The sequence below is a fragment of the Cryptotermes secundus genome, unplaced genomic scaffold, assembly GCF_002891405.2.
Source record: "Cryptotermes secundus unplaced genomic scaffold, Csec_1.0 scaffold1415, whole genome shotgun sequence".
NCBI classification, from domain to species: domain Eukaryota; kingdom Metazoa; phylum Arthropoda; class Insecta; order Blattodea; family Kalotermitidae; genus Cryptotermes; species Cryptotermes secundus.
In genome coordinates, this window is record NW_019744143.1 from 244917 (window position 1) to 268658 (window position 23742).

The window sequence follows — 23742 nt, forward strand, 5'->3', positions numbered from 1 at the left end:
GATTGATTGTTGCTGAAGAGGTTAAGAAGACGTGCTCATATGCAGAATTCCGATGTGAGAACGGCCCGTGCATACCCCGTAGGAAACGTTGTGATGGCAGGATTGATTGTCCTCTTGATCCCAGCGATGAATTAGATTGTTGTAAGTTGCAGAGCTCAGAGGAGAGCCAAATAACGACTCACTATCGACACAATGAGTTAACACTAGTTGGTGTATCACCAGGAAGGATTCTCACAGTTATGCACACAGTTCTGAATATTCACAGAAAGATTTCTGTCTGGAGTCAGATCCATAAATACAAACAGGAAAGACTGATGTTCTAGCCCTGTCCTCTCTGTTGGGCCTTTTTCTATTCTGCTGTTCTGTCTTCTGTTGGCAATTGTGGTACAAGATTTTTCTTTTAACCGATCAAATGGTTATGATATTTATAAACGTCATGTGGTACCATATATTATAGTAGCTATGATGTCTATAGATGTCACACATGTTTCTAATTACTCCATTGTAGATATGTGCCAGTCATGCTTGCAAGATGTTCTGGCTACTTCAGAGAGTGACAGGAAGTTGTTAATTGCATGGTAGCTGTCCTGGGTTTGAGTTCTTTCGTTTAGATATTATGGCAGGTTCATCAAACTGATCATTGAATATGAGGTAAAATCAGTGGCAGAATTACATCAGTTCTTATGTGTGTGTGTTTTTTTCTTATATTTTTATAAGGGAATTTATAAACAGTACGTTTTTTCGCTGAACCATTCATAAAGTGTGGTTAGCATGAGTTTGCTTCTGCAAGCTTCTAGTTGTATGAGTTAGGTATAAAATAACTGTTTCCTTTTGTCAACAGAAATACTCATGTAGTAAATATGTCCATCCACAAACATTTGGTCCAAGTAACCCATGAGTGCTTCTTGACAAAGTGAGCACTAGTATGATGTCAGCAGTATCACATCTGCTGCAAAACTGTGATATGCACTTTCCCAAAACTGCAATGAAGAAGAGAACCTTTGAATTGTTAGACTAATTGCACAGGAATGTAAAGAAAGTTGCATATCTAAAGCCAATTGCTTCAAAATTTCCTACAGAAGTAAATGGATTCATTATTAAGATTTTAGTTTCTGTTTTAAGACAGTAGGCCAAAGAATGTTTTAAGCACAAATTATTTTGTGACCTGCTGTGGAACACTGAACTTCCAAATGAAAACTGCCCTAGTCATGAGTGTGTACAGGGTAATTTAAATGATGTATGGTAAGGTTAAAACAGCTCAGGTACAGGGCCACTGTAGCAAAGCATGTTCTGAATGAAAGTGGAATCTATTATTTTGGGGGCCTGTATGTGTAAACCCATCTGAGCACCTAAAATAAACCCATGTTTGTAAATATGGTAAATGCATAATGGAATACAATGCAATCTTGGTATACTGCATCATATGAAACTGGCAGCTGGGCATGTCCTTTTGTAACCTTTTTCTCTATAAGCTGCCATATGCATGGCCACAGAGCAGTTCCACAGCTGAAACTGGGAAAATTAGAGAGGTTATTCATTGCAAATTGGTGTAAAGCTGGATGTAGTTGTTTAAAACTGCATTACTTCAATGGGAAACTGAACTGAGAGCAGGTCGTTATAGAGGCATGAGCTTGCAAAGTTATGCTGACTTTGTTTAGGATATGAAAAGTGTAATTTTCAGTCATTACATGAGACTCCATATGTAAGTGACCATGCTTCCATTGTCATATGCTGCTTGATAATGACATAGAGCCAGTTACACTTGTGGCATTGTCAATGTTCCAATAGACAACCACTTTGAAAAGTTTGCGGGCCCTGAAAAGGGCCGTTTGTTCCACCATGCGTGCGCTGGAGACTTGCGGCAACTATGTTAGCAGCCTGGTCGCAGAGTGTGGTTGCTGGAGTTGCGGCAGCTGTGTTAGTTGCCTGGTCGCAGAGCGTGGTCGCTGGAGACTTGCGGGAACCACGTCAGTTGCCTGGTTACAGAGCGTGGTTGCTTGAGAGTTGCGACAGCTGTCTTGGCGCAGTGATGAGCTGATGACTCTGATGACTGATTGCTTTGGACTGAATGTGATCACTGATGATTGCGAGCTTTGGGCTCCACCTTTTATACCATGCTTGATGGGTGGAGCGAAACTTGCAGTTGCGATTGTGAGCGCAAATTGGCTAGCGCACGTGATGATGCAAAGGTGGGCTGGACAGCGAGTGCTGTATAAATACGAGCGTTGGCAGCAATGTGATTGGTTAGTGCATGTGATGATTTACAGGTGGGTTGGACATCAAGTGCTGTATAAATATGAGCGTCGGCAGCAATGTGCGGCAATGTGATATTGACCTAGGAGTGAGTACTGTCTGTTAGACCGGCGAAACTGCATATGTGGGATGTTCCCACACACACGAGGAACAGCATGGAAAGCAAAGGAGAGTGTTCTGCTTTGTGGTATTGCCCATCATAATTTAACCAAAGGAGCATAAGAGGTCATGCCACATCCACTGTGCACTCAAGCTATAGCACTTTGTCTCACTCATCTGGATGTTTGATCCACTTAGGATAAAAAGTTACAGAGCAGTGGTGAAATTAAAATAACTATGAAGCTTTTGCTTCTTGACAAGCAAAAGTAACTTTTTACCACAAAAAATAAAAACAGTAGAGCAGTTGAATGAACATGTGTCCTGCTATCGAGGGGACTGTGTAAGAAGTAACCTAAAATAGAATTATTTGAAAATAAACATTTCTAGATTTATTGCTGATTCTGTCTTTACTTTCTGGGCTTTAAGCGTGTTAAATTAAAATTAATTTTTACATGGTGTATTTAATTATATTCCTGTTGCAGAAATTTCAATTGTCTGTCGGAATATCCCTACTTCTAGTTGTTCCTTTTTTAAGATCTTCATAGTTCAGAAGTCACACAGTGCATAACTGTTTGAATCCTTACTGTTTATTCAGAGTACATAATCTACTAAAATGTTATTCATTATGAAGTAATGGACACTGTGATCTTCAGCACTTGAAATGCTGTCACAGTGCAGTGTAAGATGCTTCAGATACCTAACTGCAAGCTGTAAGAACCATATTTTTGTTACTAAACTCTAATCAAATTAGACTACTGCATCTTTTGATGATGTCCTGAAAAATGCATATCTGAACAGCAAGACAATTTCTCAAGACCTACAGAGCATCATGCTTTGTGTTTGTATCATTTTCCAGCTGATCTGTGTGATTAATGTTGTCTGTATGTTGTCCATAATAATTTTTCATCCTATTGGTTGAATTCTGTGAAACTCAGTGTTACATTACGCCCTACTCTTTTGAGGTATCCTACGAACCCTTTAAGTTTTCAAGCTCTAAGTATCTCCGTCACCACTACCTTCATTGCAATATTCTGGAATTTCTTAGGAAAATATGGAAGTTTTTATAAGGGTATTTTTACTTAAATAGAAAATAGCAGTGATTAAGTGAAATACATATCCCTTGTACATTATGTCTGATAAAACATTGTAGCTAAATGAATGAAATTTGGTGTAGTGAGAGAAGAGAACTTATGGTAATTCTTGCTTGACCAGTTTCAATTCACTGCACTCTGATGCTATGAAACTAGTTCAATTTGGACACCCTCTCTTATTGTCCGTCTTTGTGTGTTAGGCGCATAGGGAACAATTAATTTTCGTGTATTTCATGCTGTTAATGGATATTGGTGTAGAAATAAATACAAAGAAAACTGATCAGAATGCAGAACAGAATCATAATACATAAGACAGTTACTTAGCACAGTAGTAAGAACTCAAAATTATATCCACAAGGAAGCAGAGCAGATTAGATTTAAAAAAATCTATAACCTTGCATGATTTCTGTAGGTGTGAAATGTGATCTGTCACATGTTCAGAGGAATATAGATTGACATTGTGTTTGTGAACAGGGTGCTGAGGTGAATATTTGTGTCTGAGAAGGAGTATGTATGAAGAGGCTGAAGAAAATTCCGTAATTAATAATTTTAACTCATCTTTAGATATTATTATGGTTATCAGCCCAAAGAGGGTGAGACAGATATGGCATAGGGTTTGTGGAGGGTATATGTGGAATACTGGAATAAAAACCACAAGGGCATTTAGAAGACATACATAGATGGGAACATAATATTAAAATGGATCTTAAAGGAATGGAGTGGGTGAGTGTGGGATCTGGATGAGGAAGAGTCATGGGCTCTCTTGATCACAGTAACAAATCTTTAAATTTCTTAACTAGCTGAGCACATGTTAGGTTATAGTTAGTGTTGTATGTTCCCATGGGAAAGATGTAGACGTCTTTTGCCCTGTCAACTAAGAACAGTGTAAAGTTTTGGGCTTATGGTTGCCAGAACAAATTTGAAAGAAGGTTTCTGATGGTGGTATATTAATACAATTATTGTGTTTCTGGCCATTATCCATCAACCTTATATCAAATAAATATGAATATGAATATGAATATGAATATGAACCTTAAAGTATTTGAAACACACAGCGTTTCAGAGGCAGAATCAAGTTTTTTAACATGTGTTAAAAAAAGAAAAAACAGGACAATGAATAATGTCGAGAAATACAAATAATCATATCATCGAACCAGTTCTTACCCAGTCATATGTATCTGCAAGTTACTGTAAATTGGTCCATTGTACTTACACTATTTATTTCATGTACACAAATAAGTTTTCCATGACCATGTATTCAGTAGATGGCACTGAAAGAAATATACCTTATAGAACAAAGGAACTGGCCCTCTGAGAGAATATGAGTACTTGGTTCCATAAAATTCGGTGTACTCTTGAAATGTTATTATGGAGGATACAGACACACATACCATGACAATCTCTTTGTAGACTATGATGCTTAGCTAGAAATGTACAAATGAAAAGGCATATTTGTTTATTATATAGTGCTTATGTTGCTACAACATTCTTTAATACTATCATTATGTACATAGATCAGAATAGTCAGCCAGACCTTCACACAGAAAAGCATGGTTCTAAAATCATTTTTAAACATATCTTCTTTCCCCATCAGACCAACTTTTGAAGACGTGTGCACAAAATATGACAGATGCAAGGAAGTATGCATGCTTTAACTAGATTACATTTCTAAAACTTAAGAGACAGGTTTGTTCAGAAATATGCTGTTCATGTAGAAACAAGTCTACCGTATTTCTAAATCTGACTTCAGAATGTAGTTCCGAAAGTGATCAGACTATTGCAATAGCAAATTCAGTTCCATCATCAAATGATGATAAGGTTTCATTTGAACCAGTAATTGTAGATTAATGAGATTAAATACAGTTGGTAGTTAATTAACCATTGCATACTGTACAGAATATTAATAGGATTGGAGCTCCCTGTTTAAACGCCATTATTGTAATAAACCAAAGGAAATAGTTTCTTAATTTTAATTGTAGTTTGTGTATAATCCCATAATTGTACTGATGCTGTTTGTGATCAGTGTAGTATCCTGTTTCTTGTGGCAATATTGTCATCACATGTTCTCAGTTGCAGGACTGAACTAGAGTCTGTTATCATTTGTTGAGGTGATAAGGGCAGTGTTCTATGATATGAATGTGCTGAGCTGTTGACAGTTTCAATTTGGTTTCTGATGTTATCACCAGGACATAATTCTCTGCGGTGCCTCATCTGACCCTGAGGCAGATTGTTCCTGCTTTGTCTTATGTTTGTATTGAATTGTCATGTCCTATGGTTGTATAATTATCTGTCACTCTATTTCTTGCTCTTTCTGTCAGTGATGGCTCTTCAGAAGTTGTTTTTGTAGAATAGTTCGGTTGAAAAGTGAAACAAGTTTCATTTTTTAACATCAAACAGCATGCATGCATATGTACGTATGTACATACATACACACATGCACGCGCGTGTGCACACCCACCCACCCACACACATGCGCGCGCACGCACACGCGCGCGCACACACACACACACAATGTACAAATGTTTTCTTTTCCCACTGACATTTTATTTAGAATAATAAAATAGTGGTCTGTTTGATTGTTTTTATTTGTTGGTGTCTATAACTGATTGATTATAATCAATATTAACAGCTGGTCTGTTGAGTGTACTGCATGGCATTTTTATTATGTTATGTACAATGTGGTTCAAATATGACTGGGACTGTTTTTTTTTTAAAAAAACCATAATTGCCAAACATTTACTTGCACATGTCAGTCTTAAACGGTCCCCCCCCCCCAAGAGTTGAACACATTTTTCCCAACGTTCTGGAAGCATCCTGATGCGTTTTCAAAAAAGGCTTGTGGTTGGAGGCGTATCCACTCCCGAGCAGTCTGGATGACAGTGTTGTCCTCCACAAACCGCATGCATGCCTTGCAAGTCTCAAGTCTGATTTGAGCCTCCCGAAGAGGTATAAATCATGTAAGTTTTGAGGTTTTCACGGCGATGACTATGAAGAAAGTCGCCTTCTGGGTTTTGGCGCCGTGTATTCTTCGTTTTGGCCTTTCACTTCCTAATCATTACGCTACTGCTCTCTGCATTCACAAGCCATTCGCCTGCTCCGAAGATGGAGGCGATACGTTCCTCCGAAATGTTGGCCAAAACCCAGAAGACGACTTTCTTCAGGTATAAATTACTTGGGGCCAAATCGGGACTGTACAGCGGATGTGTCAGAAGGTTCCATTTCAATTTCCAGAGGGTTTCCATTGCTATTTTGGCCGTATGGGAGTGTGCATTGTCTTGAAGGAAGGCTGCCTGCTTTCCACCTGTCTTCCGCTTGGATTGGAACTTTTCCTTCACATCTGTTGCCAGGAGGTCTGAGTAATAAGCTGCATCGAATTTTCTGGCATCTGTCAGAAAGTCTACATGGATAACCCCCTGACAGTCCCAGAAGAACGTTGCCATCACTTTTCCTGCCAAAAGGCTCCTCCGCGCGCTCTTGGGTTTGGGAGAACTGGTATGCCGCCATTCGCGTGATGACTGCTGGGACTCGGGAATGAAGCAGTGCACCCATACTTCATTGGTGGTCACTATAGACTTCAAAAATGCATCACCTTCGTCCCCAAACTGTTGTAGGAGACGACTGGCAGCTTGCATGTGCACCATTTTGTTTACATCTGTCAAAGTGCATGGTACCCACCGTGCATTCACCTTGCGATAGTGCAGATGGTATTTCACGATGTCTTCTACACTACCAGCACTGAGGGACAGCACTGCTCCAAGTGATGTGCCTATTCTCATGAATAAGCGCATCTACATGATCAGTATTTGTCTCAGTGATGGATGTTCACCGCCGATCATCATGCTCTTCATTCTCCACGCGCTCTCTGCCCTCTCTGAAGCACTTATACCACTCAAACACATGGGTCCATGAGAGAGACTCTTCCCCATACTGTTATTGGAGTCTGTCGTGAATTTCAGCGGACGAGACGTTTTCTCCAACGAGGAATTTGATCACAATGTAGTGTTCCACGCTCCGCTGTACTTTCTGTTCTCTCATCATTCTAGCAACTCCCAGACAGGACTGAACAGGTTCTAACTGAAACAGGAAGGAGGGTGGAGGTTGTGGCTTCACTCTCTCAAGGTTGCACAGCTGCTGCACAGTGCGGCTTGTTTACATACAAATCAGTCCCAGTCATATTTGAAGCACCTTGTATATATGTGATATATGAATTTGTGTGTGTATATACATAGATAACCACATGCAGATGAAATAAATAGAGCAGGTCAGAATTATTCTGCAGTCTCAGGGTATGTTCACTCTATCTGGCTGATAGTGACAATACAAATGATTTAGGTTATGTTCGCTCTGGTATGGCTGTTAGTGACAGTTCAAATGGTTTAACAGAATGCAAAATGCTGCATTTTGAGCGCAATGAAACCAAATTTGCTCTTTCAAGATATGCTGTTGGAAAAATTCTCTGCATTAGTCATGGGGAGAAGAATCCTTTATTGAGTATTATTCAATGAATAATTCATGATTGAATCAAAAACATTCATCATATCAAAACAAAACAGGATCATGGAAAGTATAGGTATTTCATCTCCTTCAAAGAGTGTTTGGAGTACATGAAAATACTGTTTTTGTTATGTGCCCCCTAATAAGTATCTGAAAATTCTACACTCTGGAATTCCGTCACTTGTATAGGGTGCTTCTACTAAAAGCTGTTCATATGTACATTATTTTAGGACTGCCATTAGGCTTCACAAATTACAGACACGTAGACTTTTGTAATATGAGTCTGCATCATTCTACAGAGAAAGAATTATCATTTTAAAATTCAAGGGCTTTGAATCAAAGTGTGAGATGAGTAAGTTCTGTTAGAATTTCAACTGAACACTGAATGCTGAGCATTCTCATGTTGTAAAATGTTTTCAGATACTGTCGCATTGAATGGTTGAATGTATTTGGGCTTGAAAATTGCTAATTTGGTTGCGTAAACATATCTGGCCTTTTCCTTGGTGATGGGGGAGCTATTTCTGTTGCACAGTCTTGTGTACCCTTTCTAAGAACAAATACCCTACTTATTTGTAATGCTTAAATAAAACTTGAATTAGTGTGTACTGATTGAGTGATCTCTATTATTTCCTCAGCACCAACTTCACCTGGTGGACTGAACTTGAAAACTTATCCAGAAGATCAAGTCATAGAAGAAAGTAAGTGTATAGTTTTGTCATACTGTACTGTTTCATAGCTATTTACTTTAAGACAATAATTAAAGATGTATAATTATGCATGGAAAGGGAACCAGTGTTGAGTTGTGAAACAAAATTTCCAATTCACTAAAATGAGCTAAGTCAGCAGGAAGATTTTATGAAGAACTTGGTGATTTGTTCCCGTCTGATAGGCATACTGTTAGGTACGTGATTGAAGGGGATTAAATTAGGTATACATGTAGCCTCAGATGGGAAAGCAAGGACAGTACAGAAATGTGAGAGCTGTCATGAAAAGTTTCCCATGGCAGGCTAAGATGGAGATGAGAAGATATGCCTAACAGGCATGGTAAGAAAGTAGGGTTTTGATTGGATTGGATTGGCTTAGGTTTAGGTTCTGAATGTATCAAACTGTTACCAGAAAATTACCTAATTCACAGTTGTACAGTTTGAGATTCTGACACTGGTGGTTATGAAGAGTTCTGCCTTTTGGGACATATGCCCTGTAGTCCAATGAAACTCATCTAATGTTTTGGAGGAACATATTTCCTCCATGTTCAGTGTTGAAGTGTTAGGAATTCCAGAAACTAGCATGAAGCAGACAACAAGCAGATATTCTGGAGGTACTGTGCCTGCTTTGTTACAGTTTCTTGCTTTGCTTACTTTTCAGCTCTGAATATGAAGATGATGAGTTTCTCCAGAACATCGGTTAACCTATTTATTGTATTGTTGCACAAACTTCCAACATTCCATGGGCTATATCAAAGCTCATAAGTATTTACATGTTATATTTTTATTTTTCTGAGGATGAGGCATTTTACTGGATAACTGTTGCATTTTATAAAACTGAAACATCTACAATATACATTCATATAAAATGTACCTCAATGTTGTGAAATGAAATACCTTTTAAATTGATATTTAAACCATAACTGTAATTTGAAAAGCAGAGTTGTCATATGTCAGCCATTGAACATTAATCAGCGATGCCAGATATGGTAAGATGGACAGAAATCAGTTTGAAGTTCTGTCTGGAAGATTAGTGAATTTAATTTTAAATCTCTAGCCACTCAGCTTGATTCACTGGGGCAGCTAAGCAGATGCTGTGAAATATTATAGACTGTTATTTCATTTCTAGGAAGTCTTTTATAAACGAGTAATCAGCAGCTTTTGTTATTCCTGTGTTATAACAGTCCACATAGAAAAGAGATATGCTGTGCCATGTGGCATGAAGAAATGAGACTCTGTTGGGGGAAAAATTACTAACAATCCCAGACTTTGGTTTGTAATGTTTCCGGTTTCAATGTGTGAAAATGCTTTACCAGTAGCTATTTTTAATTATTTGAAATGTATTGAATCTGAGTTATTCTTATTGCCAACTAACACATTTGTTATTTTTTGGTTTTTTCACTGGATCAACCAGTTTCATCGGGTAAGTGTTGTGATCTTTGTTATCTGCCACTGCTACATGTAAACACATAACCAAGCGCATGGATCTTATTAGAATATCCACAGTTGCATGGGGAACATGCTTCAGTTGAAATGAAATGTGTACTTGAAGTCATAATATTGGAGGTGGATTAACCATGCTGCCGAAATAACAATTTGCTCACCATTTTACCTTGCAAAAAATCGTTTTTATAGTAGTTCTGTGCAACAGGATTCAAGGAGACTGTATACATACCCAAGACCTCTGACGCCAGTTTGTAATAGTAAATCATTTTTTGCTTTTAATGATAAACTGTTAAGTCAGTTTATATATGGATTCAAGTAAGTACGAGATTAAGACTGCAAGATTCATATCTTGACAAGTTATTATGCCTGTGGTAGCACTGTATAAAAGGGAATGTACAGACATTTAAGTACACTGACATATCAGAAGAGCTGGTTTAAGAAGTTTTTCATTTTCCCTGCTGTTCATATATTATTGTTTTCTCACTGTGTTTATGCTACCTAGTGTTCATACTTTTGGCATTCTCAGTTTAATTAACACCTGCTTGAAAATTACTCCAAATTAACAAATTCTTTGAATTAAGGAAGAGAGAATATGCATAACAGTGAACTTCGTGATTTGTGTCACCTGTGGCATATCTAATGCCAGTGATACAGAAGACAAAATGTACAGTGCAGTGGTCTCCCCAATAACAAAAAACGTTGCCTGATGGTGGCCCATATGTGTGGCTGGACATGTTGCAACAAGGAATGAATGTATAAGTTTAATGACATTTTAAAGTATACATTATGTGTATACTTTGTATACTTTCAGTGTATCAAATATATTTTTAGTGTCTTTTATATAAGGTTATTGTTCCATTATAGACAGTTTACTTACAGTCTAAAAATGATGCCACAATGCAAAAGAATGTTGAAATATAATATTGCATTGTTAGGGTCCACTACCAAGTAACGACTAGTGAAGACACAACAGAATGAGAAGACTTTGTGTGTGCTGTAGTTGTAGTGATCAGTCAGTGAGGTTGTTATAGTTATTTGTAGTTACAAATTATAGGTGTTCAGTAAATTCAATTACTGATCCAAATTCTGTGTCAAGTCACTAACACGTGACAGTATGATAAGGAAACCTTTAGAAAGTTTGGGTAGAAGTAGCAATATGTTTTACTCAACTTGATGATGTAATGTTATGGTTTGGTCTGGGAAAAGGCATGGATTCTTGTTTCATGGTAGGTATTGTGGGAAAGGAGTTGGTTATCTTTCAAGATCGTCAGCTGTGTAATAGTCGAATCATAATTTTATTAACTCTGAAAATTGCCAGTGACTCCTTTGGTTGTCAGATGTTTGTGCATATTGATGGTGAGTAGATATTATCGTCATTAAAACAAACATATGTTATCCTTACAAAGAGTTGAACTAGCCAACAGATATTTTTACTTCTTGCCTGGTTATTTTTGGGGGGGGAGGGGAAGATGCTGTGGCATGACAGTTGAGACTTGCTGTTGTGAAAGGATGTAAACTGAGCGGTTATTTATTTGTCTCTTATGTTAAGATAGTATTCAGCAGATTGATGGCTGAGGCAAACTTGTGGTGAGAGAACCCTGGGATTAGACAACTGATTTTCAAACTGCTATAGATTTTGAAAGTATTTATCCTCTCCCTGTCTTAACCTGCTCTTTCATACATTCTTTAGTGGCATGTAATATAAATGTAAATCTCTCATTTGTTTAGCTGTGTATTTTATTGGCATGTCAGTATCAGTAAGTTCATCACTATCTGTTGTTTATGCTCTTGTTATACACACACACACACAGAGACACAGACACAGACACAATCTGCGTTTCAAGATATTCATAAGGGCAGTCTGCACTGAATATGAAACATGTCACAAGCTGCATTCTTCGCTCACAAGTTCCAGTTTTTTAGCTTTATCCGCTTTTTCATTACTCTCTTTTCTATATTTGTTCATGATTTACACTTACACATCAAGTATTGTGGGTTAATACTGATAGCAAATTTTGTGAAGTCTGTAACAGAATTTATCTTTCAAGCATGAATTAACACTGTAATGAATTTCTGAGTGATAACATGTTGCTTGAACGTAAGGTGTGTGGTAGGTCATGAAAAGCAACTCGTTTCAGTGCATCCTGTCTATTTCGCGAATACTGATAATATTTTAGTGTGAATATGTGAAGTGTAGTTGGCATGCATATCATGGATTATAATGTAGTTTATGAAGATATGGAAGGTGTCTTTCCTCTCCACTGTATGCACATGTGTCCATATAAACTACTTCAGTAAAATTGTGTCATGAGCTACAATTATATTGTCAGGTGTTGGGGTGATTTATAAGACTGGGTTTTGGATTGAATGATTAGATTTATTGCACCTTATACATTCACACAGATTGGGACTAAGCCAGTACAGCTTTATCACTGTTCTGCACAATTTTCCCGTTCACTGTTACACATGCACTAGGATTCTAAGTCTCCAATAGTCATATCCGGGCAACGAATTTGTCACAGTCTCACTGTAACTTCAAATCACAAGTGAAGTCTTCTTGTCACAGTCTGATTCATTTCTTGCCATTTCTTCTCAATCACTTTGGACTTGCACCTTCAGAACTTCACTCACTTCCCTTCCAACTTCTGTTCTGTCTTCCCCTCTACTCTGCTTCTAGTGCCCCTGTCCTGCTGAACATTTCTTATAACCAATTTGCATGGACCCCTTGGAAAACACTGGCTTCTATTGTCCAGAATGCATGTTTATAGCTCTGTTGCCTAGCAGTGGATGTTCTCCTATTGTTGAGTGCATTTTTTGTGGGAATGTGTTTACCGACCCATTGCCTAGCAGTGGGTGTACATGTTACAATGTGAAACCAGATAGGTAACCCAAGTGGACACTATATAGGTCTGTGTAGATAATATGACAGCTTTGTAGTGTCTGTATATATACCTCCTGTTAATATCACATTCAGAAACAAAATAATCTGATCGATTTTGATGTATATGTATACCTATTTTTATCATTTGCCTCAGTAGATGCTGCTCCAAAGTAACTGGAATGTGCTTGATATCCCTGAAACTCCACTGGAAGACACTTCTTTGCAGAGACTGTGTGTAGAGTGTCACATATTTTGTCTGTCAAGACTTTTCAACAACTTGTTCACTGATATGGAAGACATAATTATTTCCTGAGAGTAGAAGTGCTTATTAATGAGTCACTTCTCTTTTTGATCCTTTATGTGATGCCCCAAAATAGTGATTTGGTAGCTTTTCCCCTTCTTTGTGATTAGTGGTAGGGTGGACAGAGTGATGTAATTACAGAAGCTGTCTTTCCATCTGTTAGCATTAGATTGATACAGTCTTCACATTTTAGAGGGGAATAAGTTAAAGCTGTAACTCTTTTAGAGGTGAAGTTTACTTAAGTGGTTATTGCCGTTATTTTCACACACACAAAATTGAACAGAAGCCTGTCAGTATGGAATAACTAGGTTCTCTTGGTATCATAGGTAAAATTCCCTTGATTTTAATGAAGAATTATTGTTCCATGTTTGACGAGTAATAGAGACTTATCAACAAATAAAACAAAATTACTTCAATTCAGTTCAGTAAAATTTTATTCATCCTTTTTAGTCAAACTGTTGACAGGATACGTCTAAAAGTAACGTAAATGTTTCAACTAAGTTCTTCTCACTACATGCAACACAGAAACAATTAATAAAAACAAACCAACTCAATTATCATATTCTGCTAATTAACATGGTATACCTGTATATTCATCTACATAGTAAAATACTTGTATATGCTGTAACAGGTACAATCTGGACTCTCATTTAAATTATCCCCCCCCTTTTTTTCCATTTCCTTAATTTTATTTGATGATTTATTGTATAATTTAATTCGCATATTCATTACACCTTTTTTAAAAGCATTTGTTCTACAAAACTAGGCAACAGTGTCAAGACTGTCTTGTCAGGAGTGAATGAATGAAAGGAGTCTAAGTGAGCTTGTTGTGTAACTTGCATTAAAAGTGCATGGTATAGGTAAAGTTGTCCCTGCACTTAATTGATTAAGCAGCGTGCCACGAAGACGTGTGGTGTAGGGAGGTATAGTTCCACCTATTCTGAACCTCAACACCAGGTGGAGACAAGTGATCAGCTTCACACCCTGGCCACTTTACCCCTAGGGAAGGTGACCATGATACCCATTGGGCAGGAGGCTGGGTGGTCCTCACAGCCAGTCTGGTCACTGGGGAAGAAAGGACTCTCATGCCCCTGTCAGGAATCAAACCAGATTTCTTGACCATCCGGCCTATAGCTCATTGCTATACCAAATGAGTGGAACATTGTGAAGAACTTGTGGAGAAATTTATTATTGAAAAGTGTAGCTGAAAAGATAGTAATTTTATGTTGACTGGTTTTGAGTTGGCTCAGATTCTGGTTGCATGCTTGTACAGCACTAGGGTTTTGTATTGTATTCTGTAACAGTGAAGGAGTGGCAGTACTTCCCTCTCTTGAATGTAAAAGTTGCTAATGACAAACAGCCAGTGGCCATGCGGATGCTACTCAGCTGAATGTTGCTAATGACAAACAGCCAGTGGCCATGTGGATGCTGCTCAGCTGAATGTTGCTGACAAACAGCCAGTGGCCATGTGGATGCTACTCAGCTGAATGTTGCTGACAAACAGCCAGTGGCCATGTGGATGCTACTCAGCTGAATGTTGCTGACAAACAGCCAGTGGCCATGTGGATGCTACTCAGCTGAATGTTGCTGACAAACAGCCAGTGGCCATGTGGATGCTACTAAGCTGAATGTTGCTGACAAACAGCCAGTGGTCATGTGGATGCTACTGAGCTTAATGTTGTTAATGACAAACGGCTGGTGTTTAGGCATATGCCACTCAGTCACATAACAACTAGTGGTTAAGTGGAGGCTACGCCTGTATGTATTGTTAACCAGAAGCAGCCAGCAAGTGGCTAACTGGAAGCTACTCAACAAAATTATGCTAATTACAATTAGCTATTGGTTAAACAGATGCTACTCAACCAAATATTGCTAATTTCAAATTGCCAGTGGTTAAATGCATTGTGCTCAAACAAATGTTGCTAATGCATAAGAGAACAAGACTTGTTGGACTAAAGCAGCTTTACTAATTCTGTTGTTACATATGAAACAGATGCCTACCATTACTAATTACAGCTGACAGTGCAGTTGCTACTCCGAAGGCTATTTTTGGTATGGGGTCAAACATTGTGTTAATGGTAAGATTTGAGGCTTTCACGGCGGTGACTATGAAGAAAGCAGTCTTCTGGGATTTGGCACCGTGTATATGTGGTGTTAATCCCAGAAGACTGCTTTCTTCATTGTGTTAATGGGTTTTAATGTATAAAATTGGTTTGGGTTGAGGCATGAGCTGGGCAGCAGTTGACAATGTTTGATTCTAGGGTTTGGTACTAGTCATAATTGAGTTTGTGTGACAATTTGCTTAACTAAACTACTTCCTTGAAGCATTTAAGCATGTTGAATACATCAGTAATATTTTATTGTATTTGAAAACTGTTCAGTAAATTTTATACAATTGATATGGAAATGTCTCTATTCCCATTTAATCTGTAACGTTGAGGTGCACTTCATACTCAAGTTTATTAAATTCTTACAAACAGGATACGTGGAGTGACTATAGAATAATCTGACAGACTTTTTTGCCGACTCCTTGTGGCCTTGGCAACAGGGAGCAGGGTGGCATATTAGCCTGTCCCCTCCTCTCCGTCAACCTTATGACTTCCAAGGTCATATAGTCAACAATGTGGTAGCAGCCTTTGTTTGAAGAGGACTGTGTGTCTGACCTCCGTCGGAATTATGTTAAGTATTAAAGTAGAGCAACATGTCATGAAATTCCTCGCAAAACTTGGAAAATATGGTACAGAAACATACAGTTTGTTGATGGAAATTTATGGTGATGAATGTCTATCTTGTACTCAAGTTTTCAAGTGGTTCAAAAAATTAAAGAGGGAAGGTGAGAGATCGAAGATTATCTGCATCCTGGTTGGCCTTGCACATCAAAAACAGATGCTAACATTGAAAAAGTCGGTGAATTTTTTCGAAAAAATCGTTCCTTGAGCATTTGAGCAGTTGCTGAATTAGCTAACACTGATAAAGAAAGCGTTTGACAGATTTTACATGAACATTTTAACATGAAAAATGTGTGCTCGAAGTTGGTGCTGAGAATCCTCACTCCTGAGTAAAAGGAAACTCGAATGAACATTTGTACTGACATCCTTCAAAACACTGAAAATGATCCACGCTTTTCAGGAAATGTAATAACTTGTGATGAGTCATGGTTTTTTCAGTATGACTCGGAAACTAAGGACCAATCAATCCATGCATTGCAAGAGTTCCAGGCAAGAGAAGAAAAAAAGCACAGAAGAGAAAGTCAAATTTCAAAGCAATGATGATCGTTTTTTCGATATCTGAGGGACTATTCACATTGATTGGGTGCCTGAAGGTTAGACCATTAACCAGGTCTGCTATAAGGAGGTTTTGACATTCCTTTGTGAACATGTGAGAAGAAAAAGACCTGAAATATGGAAGAAGGGCTCATGGATTCTTCACTGTGACAGTGCACTGGCACACAACATACTGTCTATCAAGACGTTTCTGGCGAAGCACAAGATCTGCATGTTGGAACAACCACCCTACTCACCTTACCTAGTCCAGTGTGACTTTTTTTTTTATTTCCAAAGATCAAGTCTGCATTAAAAGGAACCCGTTTCGAGTCTGTAGATGCAGTGAAAGCAGAGATGATGGAGGTAATGAAGAAGCTATCAGAAAAGGACCTGCAGCATTGCTTCCAACAGTGGATAATTTGCACGGAGCTGTATAGGCGTTGGGGAGGGGACCACTTTGAAGGTGATGACATTTCCATTGTGTGATTAACTGAATAACAGATTTTAGAGCATCAGTCCTTTTATTTTATAGCAGCTCCATGTATTTATATGTTCAAAGATTATGTACAGTAAACCCTTGCTAATCCAGTTACAGTTAATAACAGGATTGAAATTTGAAAGTGAAGAATTATGTTCACAGCTGAGTACATACATTAACAGACACTTGGGATTTTGGAGCAAGAGGACTTTCAGACTGTGTCAAAGGCAGCTGGAAAGACTGAAACCACGCAAGGAAATATCCAAGATTAACTTGAGATGGATGAAGGAGACCCAGGAAGAAATTGTAGCAGTGATATTTATTTTTATTTATTTACATGAGGACTACTTATAATATTAAAATTTACAATTGTAGAAGTTTTCTCTTTGTCTTTTAGGGCTATCTTTTGTTTCATTAATGTAAATTATTGCTTAATCTGGATTACCTCTCCCCCAAATTAATTTGGATTAGCGAGGGTTTACTGTATTGATCTTAGTGTTGGCTGACACAGCTAACATATTTCTTCACTAACAGTGAATGAGTTAAAGGACTGAGAATGATGTATCTTAACATCAGCTGGAAGCATGTTTGTGATACGAAGTGTTACTATAGCAGTAGACCAGCTCACTTGACCACATCTCCAGTGCACTTCTTGCATCTGTTTCAACAGTGCCATGAATTTTAGGTCAGTAGACAGAGAGGACATTCACATTTCATGGATTTGTATGCAGTATTAATTTCACATGCTTAGTCATCAGAGGTTTGTTTTGCAGAGCTTTATATGATACCATAGCATACAGCAAACAGTGTTGCATATTGGCAAGTTGTCCTGAAAAATGAAGTACCATCAGAACATCAGCTAGTATAAAGGACCTAAGATACAGTTGTATGTTTAATTATGTAATTTCTCTATGTAACACTTATTATGTAAAGTCTCTTTCAGACTATACAAAATACTAATGTATCTCTTTTTGACTGTCTGAATTTGTTAAATTGCTTGCAACCTTTATTCATGTGATGATCTTTCTTCTCATCATGTAGATCGGGAGGTTGTGTTCCAGTGTCGAGACGAAGGGCCACTTAGAGCAAGAGTTAGGTGGCTACGAGGGAATGGATTGCCACTACCTCCAGGATCAAGGGACATTAATGGACGGTTGGAAATGCCTGATATACAGGTATACAATCTTATCTTGCCATATTGTTAAGTGTGCTTTGCATACTTTTGAACAGGCTTTGATTGTTGTAACCCAACCCCACCCAGAACTACGAGATGGAAATGGTAAGACGGTTTGGACGTTAATGCAGTTGCATAGACAACCTCACAGTCCTTTAAATGGCCTTGAGTCAGTCACGCCTATTCTGCCCTCCTCACCAAGATGACATCCATCAACAGAAATACCATACAAATATTTATCAACTAGGTGATGTCATTGGCTTGGGAAGTTAATAGTGCGGTACTGGAGCAGATCTGATCAGCTTGTGGCATGCAGGGGGTTGTATAAAGAAATATTGAATGAGCAGGGTATGCGACATCTGCAGTGAAAAAATAATTGGTCTATGTAGTTCTTTTTCATGGAGATCACTTCATACCTAATTGTAGGTGAAAAGATAGTATTAAAATGTGTCTTAGAAAATAGCGTATGAAAATGTGTATCAATACATATCACTTACTGTTCAGGCATGAAGTGATGACATTTCACTCAGTGAAGAAAGCAGTCTTCTGGGATTTGACACCGTGTATATGTGGTGTTAACCGACGTTTCGGAACAGACTGCTTGTACTGGTTCTCACGGTCTCTTCGCCTGTGGATCTTTTATATTTTTCCTTCTACCCTGAAGATGGAGGCTATACGTTCCTCCGAAACGTCGGTTAACACCACATATACACGGTACCACATCCGAGAAGACTGCTTTCTTCATAGTCACTGCTGTGAAAACCTCAAATCTTACATTTCACTCAGTGTTCATTGGAGAAATGTTGTGAACATGGTACTGAGACTTTGTAATCTGTTAACAAGGAGTATGTAAGATTTGAGGTTTTCACGGCAGTGACTATGAAGAAAGCAGTCTTCTGGGATGTGGCGCCGTGTTAACAAGGAGTTTTTTGGCCGATTGTGCAAGGAAGAGTCTATCTTGGGGACAGGAAAATGCTTCCTTGGGCCGTTCATTTCTTTATATCAGTCCATATGAAACAATTCAAGGGAAGTTCTGTCTTCTGGGATATGATGGCATGTAGTCCATTGAGAGCCAGCCTCTGCTTGCTACCTACTTCATGCTGGATTCTTTATTCTTCAACTCTGAAGATGGAGGTGAAATGTTTCTTCTTAATGTCCGATGCCTTTCAATAGACTGCCTGGTGCTTTTTCTTTTGTACATAAATGACCTACCTGAAGTAGTTAATTATAACTCTAAGCCAGTCATGTTTGCTGATGATACCAGCATTATTGTTAGTAATCCTAATTTAGTAAATTTTAAAAAAGATATTATTTCCTCTTTCAGACAGTTGAATGAATGGTTTAATATCAATTTGTTGTCATTAAATTATAACAAAACTCAGTATGTACAATTTAGAACCACTAATAGCTAAACAATTCAATTAGATATCAGTTATAATAATAAATATATTATTAACAACACAAATACTCGGTTTTTAGGTATTGCTGTTGATAGCTCGTCATGGAAATATCATATTGATGGACTTACAGTTAAATTAAGCAAAGCATGTTATGCTGTTAGATCTTTCAAGACCCTTTGTGTCCCATGAATTACTGAGGATGATTTACTATTCTTATTTTCATTTAGTTATGTCATATGGTATAATATTCTGGGGGAATTCCCCTTATAGTATGAATATATTTAAACTACAGAAAAAAAGGCCATAATTATTACAAATTCCAGAAATAGGGATTCCTGTAGGGAGTTGTTTAAGAAACTATATATATTACCGTTTTATTCTCTGTATATATTTTCATTACTAATTTTTGTAATTGATATCTCCTTATTTAAAACAAATTCACAGTTATATGTATCAACACCAGAGGTAAAAATAATTTTACCCTTCACAACCAAGGTTCTCTCTCTATAAAAATGGTGTTTATAATATAGGTATAAAGTCATTTGATCACTTACCTCCTTGCATAAAAAATTGTCTGATAATAAGAATTAATTTAAAAAATACTGTAAAAAACTGCCTTCTATTGAATTCTTTTTATTCACCGAAGGATTTTTTTAATAGTAATTACTATTTTAATGTGAATTTTTAAGGTTTTATGTATCATAGGTGCTTTATTTTGGCATAAATATGTTATCATCTACATGGTATGATGATTTGTTACAATTTTAAATTTAAGATGTTGTTATGTTTAATGTTAAAGTAGGAAGGTAAACAGTTTGGTTTATTGTTTGATCTGACCTATTCTTATTTTCATAGCATGTGTATTTTAGTTACTTGGTTTATTGTTTGATCTGACCTATTTTTATTTTCATAGCATGTGTATTTTAGATACTTGTCTGTGACTGGTTCTGTATTGGTCAGGCATATTTGTAGCCTAGATTGGATATGAACCAGAATTTCTACTCACGTAATCACAATATTTAGTGTCATTTGTTAGTTGGATATTTATTTCCAATTGTAAATAAACTTCCCTTGCTTGAATGATAAGGGTCAGAGAAGGCTTTTGAACCATCAGTTGATTGTCCTTAGCATAGGATAGTATTTTAATGGAATTCTTTGTGTGTCTTTCCCCTGAATTTAGGTGGAACACTCTGGCACGTACATCTGTGAGGCCATTGGTGTCCCCCCAAATATTCCAAGAGCCCAGGTGTCTGTTCATCTCACAGTGGAGCCATGTGAGTATCAAATCTGATCCAAATTTCATGTGAAGCATGTATGTCTGCCATTTGACCTCTATGAGGTGCTGTTCATAATTCATGTGCAGCAGAAGTCATGATCAGGTAGACTGTTTTCAGCTAATTTGAGGAGTATAAGGTTGTGTTTGGCTCAGAATATTGCAGTTTATTGCCATATAAAAAGATGATCAAGAAGCTTTTAGAAAGAAAGAAGAAACTTACTGAAATTGCACAACAGTTTGGAAATTTTTGTATATTGTTGTTATTCCACGTGGACAAAATTATCAGCAGAAGAGCAGTGCTTTGAAGTTACTGTGGAAGTAACCATCAAACCATACTGAGATCATGTAAGGTCTGAGGTTCTCATGATGTTGAATTTTTAGGTTATGTCCTTCTGGAATGTGATGTCATGTAGTTTAATTGATGGGTTTTTTTTGGAGAAACCCATTCCATCCTTCTTCAGGGCAAAAAATGTGGCCCAAGCAGAGAAAAGTGGTATGTGATCCACAGAAAAGGGGATGGAAAGTAGTCAGTAGATTAGTGCGAACTTGTGCTCTTACAAAGGACCTTTTTGTCAGTGGGAAAAGACTAAAGAATCACAGGATGAAGGAAGCTGGAGGTGGAATTCTACCCCCCCCCCCCCCCCCCCCNCCCCCTTCTTGTTATACTCTGCCATTTGTCCCCTATGTAGGGCTACCAGTTTTGATAAGTTTATTGGCCTCTCTTACATTATGCATAATTTATCCAAACTTGGCTGAGTTATCTGCCCTGAAGATGGAGGCTGTACCTGTCATCCAAACTGCACATCATCATCCCAGAATACTGAAACTATTCAAGTTTTAATCGTTTTCTGGCTGGTTTAGATTGTACTTGAGGATGTTCTTTGTTGCATGCAGCTGGAAGGATCAAGATAACCACATCATCAGATACTCACAGCTCAAACCACATACCTTTCGACCATACTCCTCTCTTGAAGTATGGTGTCCTCCCCTACTCAGAGTATGACCTGTATGGACCAGGTACAAGCCCACATTAACAGCGTTCAGATTCTTAAAACACATAGCACAATTTCTTTACTTAAGCATCAGTGTGCATGTTGGAATTTTATGAGAGTAGAAGTAAATTATTGGTAGATCCTGTTCAGGTAGATGTTAAAAGTAAATCAGTGATTCATTCATTCATTCATTCATTCATTTATTTTTCGTTCCATGGATCCACAATACAAGTGAGATATAGGACATGTCCATACAGTGATTATTCTTAAAATTAATAGAGCAAGAACTAAGTACATAAATAAAAAAGTATAAAATACAAAAATAAAAACAAAACATGTAGAATCAAATAGATTCCAGTCATATAAGTTAATTTAATAAAACATGCATTTTAAATTTAAACAATGACAGTTTGAACATATCACAGAAATTGCTTAAATGACTAGACTAGAATAATAGAATAATGACTAGAATAATACTAATAAAAGACTGGATGATCAACAGGTGATTCTAGTGAATGCATAATCATTAACTTATAATGATTTATGTTGGAAATATTCTTCCACAGAATAAAAATTATGAAGATAAAGAAAACGCCACAGGCTGTCTGAACATCTCCTTATTCATTTTATGCTAATATATTCTTGGTGCTTTATACATTTCAGTTCATTTATTAATTTATCAACTCTCAACATTTACAAAATATACTCCATATACACAGTAATGTTATGATTAGAGTTACAAGTATAAAGTGTTTGAACATCTGTATGTAATGTGCTCATCCACCGAATAGGAACAATTCTGATGTTATTTTTCTAGCAAAAGTCAGTGTGATTTAATTTTCCCAATTTAATGTATGATTTACTAGCAATAGGCACGTTTAGCTTTTTGATCCCACTGTAGGACATATCCAGACTTCCTGGTACAGTTCATATATATGTTGGGAATGTGACTGTAATCTCTTATGATTGTTTATTTAGCAGGATCCATTTTTTTTCTTAAGTGGAACACGAGCATTAAAGGATTTGAACATTTGACAGTGGATTCTATATCAGCTAATAGAATATTTGCAGTCATATTGTTAGTTTCAGGGTTGTACTGTTACAGTTCAATCATAATTCATTATGATACTGCAGGGTGTATGAGAAAAGTGTACACTTGATGATTTAGTTTGAGGTCACAATATAGTTACATTATTTTATGAAATGACACATGGACATGTTCACCAAGATGGTAAAGTTCCCTTAATAAAAAATAATTATTTTATTTATGTTGTGCGGTAGGTTCTTATGGATATGGTATGAAACTTTGAGTTGCATGGAGGGAAAGGAAATTCTTGAGTAGCTGACTAACTATTAGATTGTCAAGGAGGACTCTGCTCTAGAGAATTAGTTGTTCATTACAGAACACAGAAGCACATAGGCAGGACATGTTTGTATTCTCTATGCAGAATATTTGGCAGCTGGTATGTATCTTCCCTTGGTATGGTTTCTTTCGCTATAGGGAGGACATGTGTAATTTGGATAGTCAAAGAAAATCTTAGATATCTTCAGAGCTGAGGGAACTGGTGTTTCTAAGCAAACATTTCTTTTGTGGGACAGAAAAGGACAACTCTTTTGACTGTTGATATACTCGTATTTATATCTTGCATCTGCATTTTGGGTCACTGTGCCTTTATTCTGTAGTGTTAGAAAGTTAAATGGGTTTCATAGAGTTTCTTATGCTGTCTAAATGTTGAAAAGAATCTTTTTTGAGATGAAGCCCATTTTCTGTAGAGAAAATATTTAATGGAATAATGTGCAAAAGTAAACTGAAAGATCTTTCAACAATTATATAGGTGCAAACAAAACCAAAGTAGTGGGGAACAGATCTGGTAATAAAGATACACAAGA

General features: G+C 37.3%; 1 protein-coding gene across 1 annotated transcript in view; it reads left to right on the top strand.

Moving 5' to 3' along the window:
• Nucleotides 1–23742, top strand: part of LOC111874594 (basement membrane-specific heparan sulfate proteoglycan core protein) — a gene marked incomplete in the record, with an annotated part of 357246 nt that overhangs the window by 198459 nt on the left and 135045 nt on the right. Inside the window, 5 exon segments of the mRNA XM_033755519.1 lie at nucleotides 19–141; nucleotides 8573–8635; nucleotides 10056–10064; nucleotides 18052–18185; nucleotides 20765–20858. Coding sequence (XP_033611410.1) covers nucleotides 19–141; nucleotides 8573–8635; nucleotides 10056–10064; nucleotides 18052–18185; nucleotides 20765–20858 — 423 coding nt within the window.